General features: G+C 42.4%; 1 protein-coding gene across 7 annotated transcripts in view; it reads right to left on the reverse strand.

Annotated features, from left to right (window-relative positions):
• arfip2a (ADP-ribosylation factor interacting protein 2a) overlaps positions 1 to 2,236 on the reverse strand; it is a 20,541-nt gene extending 18,305 nt beyond the window's left edge. The window contains exons 1-3 of one of the 7 annotated variants that reach the window (XM_017491731.3): positions 1,877 to 2,236; positions 507 to 609; positions 198 to 221 (exon numbers count right to left, since the gene is read on the reverse strand). In XM_017491731.3, coding sequence (XP_017347220.1) covers positions 198 to 221; positions 507 to 609; positions 1,877 to 1,902 — 153 coding nt within the window. In that variant the 5' untranslated portion in view covers positions 1,903 to 2,236. The remainder of the gene's footprint in view (positions 1 to 197; positions 222 to 506; positions 610 to 1,876) is intronic. The other 6 variants (XM_017491725.3, XM_017491729.3, XM_017491730.3 and 3 more) reach the window with 6 other exon arrangements.
• Positions 2,237 to 4,746: the final 2,510 nt, after the last annotated feature.

Consider the following 4,746-nt stretch of genomic DNA (forward strand, 5'->3'; position numbering starts at 1 on the left):
GTATTTCAAACACACACACACACACACACACACACACACAGCTGGAGCTGTTCAAACACAACGGACCCACGAGCATCTTGCATATGCAAGCCCACGGCTGTGCGGAGTCCTAAACGCTCAGAAGGGAGACACATGACGCTAATCTAAGCACACGCGGCCACTTTCTCCTTTATCACAGCCACCGAGAGACTCCCTACCTTCCTCTCTAAGCTCCAGTGAATCTGTGCAAAAAAACGAGACATAAAGACAAAACACGGCATGTCAGCGTGCAAAAGGGAAATGTCAGGCTGATATGTTACACAAATGACCAGACGAGACTGTGGTTTAAAACTGAAAGCAGAAATCTGAGAAATCGACATTTATTCGTGTCATATATCATGTCTTTGGTATTGTGGCTCAATCGAATACTTTTATGCAGAGACAAAGCACGTTACGAGTGATATCAGGGTATAGTAATAGCTTGTCCATGCTGATGCTCTAGCTTCCACGTAGTTTTAACCCCTTACCTGTTCGAGACTGTCGTCTTCAGACGTCCTGGTGTCTCCGTTGCTGTTGATGGGGATTTCCATCGTGGCAGCTTTGCTCATGATGCTGTCCGTCATGCTGGACCTTCACAGAGAACACACGGTACATCTCAGTACATGATTAAACGTATGAAACGAGGTGGATCTAATCGGCCGAACAGCTAGTAGTAAGATGAGAGCTTTTCTAAACACCTGAGGCTGAACATCATCAGGAGAACACGTTTAGGATTAGTTTAAGAGCTCCTCTGTTTAAGTACGTTGTTAAGTGAAACAACACACAAGTCGAGAGAGCCAACGTGTGTATCTCATCGTTATCGGTAATATATCCTGTGCTGGGTTTTAATTTCCGAACGAGGGTACTGGAAATCAAATAAACAAAAGGGTGTCAGACGTGACGAGGATTTGAGTTAACCTAGATCGTTTCCAAACAGACTTTTCGTAATGAAAACGATCCGTCCGTCCGTTTTCCATACCGCTTATCTTACACAAGGGTGCAGGGGGGCCTGGAGCCTATCCCAGGGAACTCGAGGGACGAGGCTCGGGACACCCTAGACGGGGTCACAACCCATCACGGGGCACACTCACACGCACTACGGACAATTCAGGGATGCTAGGCGAGATTCAAACCCCCAACCCTGGAGGTGTGAGACAAACATGCCAAACCTTCATGGATGAAATAAATGACTCAGTTGGCTGTCAATACAGACGATTCATTATATCTCGTATTCGTTCATCATTACGAAAGCATTAACGGAGTAATAATATTGCAAATTCGTGGACGTTCTAGTAAAGTGTTACAGCAAAGTAACAGAAGGGGGTGAATATTTATGCAAGGCACTGTATTCAGTGGTTGTAATTTAGGGCGGGCAAAGATCGCTGTATTTATGATTTATTACTTTCTTTGCAAAAGCATGTCTTTCTGTTCTCTGTGAACTGCCTTTATACTCCACAGAGGCCTGTGTGCATATCAGGTTACCATGGTAACAGATTTAGGAGTAACACCGGATGTGAGGTTGTACGCCCCTCCGGCACACAAAATGGCCATGACACGTCACAGGCAGCATCACTCTTTATTATTTATTATTATCTTTTATACCCGATCTAACACGACCCATGCGTACAACATCTGTATACACAGAAAACACATGCCAGATGTTGATCCAGCGGTTTATACCAGCTATAATGGTTATATGCGAAAGAACGGAATTGTATCTCATAGGTAACATCCACACGCAAGATAAAACACCAGAGATGTGTTTATTATAGGCATATTTACTACATGTGACATGCAGGGTTATAGATCCACTATATTAAGACGTTATGATGTGGCAGGATGCCCTGTGCTGCTGTACCTGGATCCCGGTTCCAGATTCATCATGGATTAATCTCCACTCGGACCCGCTGTGCTGATATTTCCATATAAACCGATATTCTCTAGTTTTTAATACGCGTCGAGCACTAATAATCTCCCCCCTTTTTTTTTCTTTTAAACCCTTCAATCCCCTTCCTTGCCTGATGCAAAATCCTCCTTGCTTGCTCCAAGCGGAAGTGACGTCACGCGAGGCGCTTGCCGTCCTTCTAGTCAGTCAGTGTATGAGAGGTTTACCCACACCTCCATCATTGTCTTGTCTCGTCTAGGTCCAATCCTCTGTCTATCTAATCCTCAAACTTCACCGAGCAGGGTATATTATTTCCACCAAGGAGGGCAAAAGTGAAGGAATGAAAAGAAAAGATCCGCTGAAAGTCGCCACATGGTGGCGTCATGATCAAAGAAATCCCAGCACCTCATATTCTCTTGGTTTGGAATTTTGTTTTGAGTCAGCAAGCTGTCATTCTTACATGCAGTCACCTCCAGGATTATTAGCAACCATGGTGAAAATTATATATATATATATATATATATATATATATATATATATACACAAAGTGACGCTGCATGATTATACCGTTTCATTCATGTGTACATTCATCTTAACCGCTTTATCCTGGTCAGGATCATGGTGGACCCGGAGCCTCTCCCAGGAACACCGGGCGGGGACACCAGCCCATGAACATTCATTCGCACCTATGGCAATTTAGCATAGCTAGTCCACATTATTGTGTTTTTAGGAGGTTGGAGGAAACCAGCGAACCCGAAGGAAACCCACATGGACACGGAGAGAACACGCGGAACTCATAAGAACCCGTGCGTCCAGATGGTGAATAAATTACCATGAGAAAAGTGATTTCCCCTGGAGTCGTTTATTTTCCTATGTGTTTCCTGTGCATTAGCTGTTTGTAGTGAATCGTTTACAATTGTGTTTACTTGGCAGCATCGAACAGGAGTCATTAAGGATTTGACAGCAGCACAACAGCTCATTCATTTCTTTCTAGAAAACGAAATGCTACTGATGTGAATATAAAGTGGTTTTTATACCTGCAGCTGTCATTACAATAGCCTCCTTTAATGAGCGTTCAGGATTGTGTTTATTGAATGTCTGGGTCATTATCTGGTTGAAGGGCCCTTCTAGAAACAAGTCTTGGCAGACAACCAGGGCTAAAATATCCAGATCTGGATAAAAAATACTGTGGACCACAAGCCTCAAATGATCAACAATCAAGCGCCATGTTATACATGAGCTAGGGGGCTTTTCCTTGAACGCAATGATCATTTCTACCAAACATGCTGACCATAAAAGTTTGATTTTGGTCTCCTATGAAGGTGTAGCAACAATGGAGCATCTGGATGCTGAGAGCAGTTAAGTGTTTTTTTTTTTTCCCCCCATTCATTTTAAATATTCTGTAGGGGTGCCAATATTTCCCCCCCACATTCTCAAGGGTTCCTTCAGTTGTTTAATTTGGAACATTTGGATAGTGTGATATTTTATGTAATTATTTTTGAACATTATGATAAAGGGTGCCAGTACATTTGGAGGTAAGGACTAATATGATTTGGGGAAACCTGTTTGTGAGTACTCATCAATAGCTTTGAAATAAAACACGGTTAAAGTTGTGAAATACTACTACTACTACTACTACTACTACTACTAATAATAATAATAATAATAATAATAATAATAATAATAATAATATGTGCCCTGCGATGGACTGGCACCCTGTCCAGGGTGTACCCCGCCTTGTCCCCGATGCTCCCTGGGATAGGCTCCAGGTTCCCCCGTGACCCTGAAGGAGGAGTAAGCGGTAAAAGATGGATGGATGGATGGATGAATGGATGGATAATAATAATAATAATAATAATAATAATAATAATAATAATAATAATAAATGGGGGTGGCAGTGTAAAAATAGATTCATGAAAGAAAAAGAAAACAAACAAACAAAAAAACTAGTGTTATTACCTGGAAGCTTTAGCAGAAACCAGTTTAAATGCCAGAGCGGTGTGTAACGTCTAACACAGACACATAGAAATGTTTAAAACACTGTGTTAGAACTGACTGGAATTAAAGCGTGTCCACTGAGTCACCAGTTTAATACACATGTAGTATTGAGTTGCACCCCTGCTGGCCTTCAGAATATCACAAATTCTCCTGAACTGGATGCACTGTGCTGGAATGTTAGACCATGCAGAAATGATTGCATTTCCCATTTGCCACAAATTGGATGGCCACACAGTCTTTCTGAAACAATCTTTTCCACCTCTCCTCAAATGTACCTGATAGAGCTGAGAGCTGGGGACTGAGGCAATAAAAAACTCATCCCTGGAACCATTCAATGATAATACACTGTATGGTTGTGAAATGATGCATTAATATCCTAGAGGTGTCTATCCAAGGGTAGCTAAACTGAAAGGATGTTGGTCAGCAACCATGTTCAGATACACCCTGTCATCTAGACATTCTTTAATGGGTATTAGGAGCCTTAATGTTTGTCATTAAGATATTCCCCATAGCAAAACACTTCCACCACCAGCCCATGCTGTTCACACCAAACAGGAGGGCTCCGTGTGAATGGATTAATGGGAGTATATTCCAGGAATACAGGGTACAAGGTAGGAATTTCACCTGGAGAAGACACCAGTCCATTGCAGGGCAACACAAACACAACACACATTCACATCTGGGGCAAATTTAACACAGCCAGTTCACCTATTGCATGTTTTTGGGAGGTTGGAGAAAACCAGAAAACCCCCAGAGGAAACACACAGGGATATAGACAGAACATGCACAACTCTGGAAAGAGTTTATAACCTAATCTCAGGATCAATCCAGGGATCCTGAAGCTG

Source organism: Ictalurus punctatus, chromosome 17 (genome assembly GCF_001660625.3).
Source record: "Ictalurus punctatus breed USDA103 chromosome 17, Coco_2.0, whole genome shotgun sequence".
Classification (NCBI taxonomy): domain Eukaryota; kingdom Metazoa; phylum Chordata; class Actinopteri; order Siluriformes; family Ictaluridae; genus Ictalurus; species Ictalurus punctatus.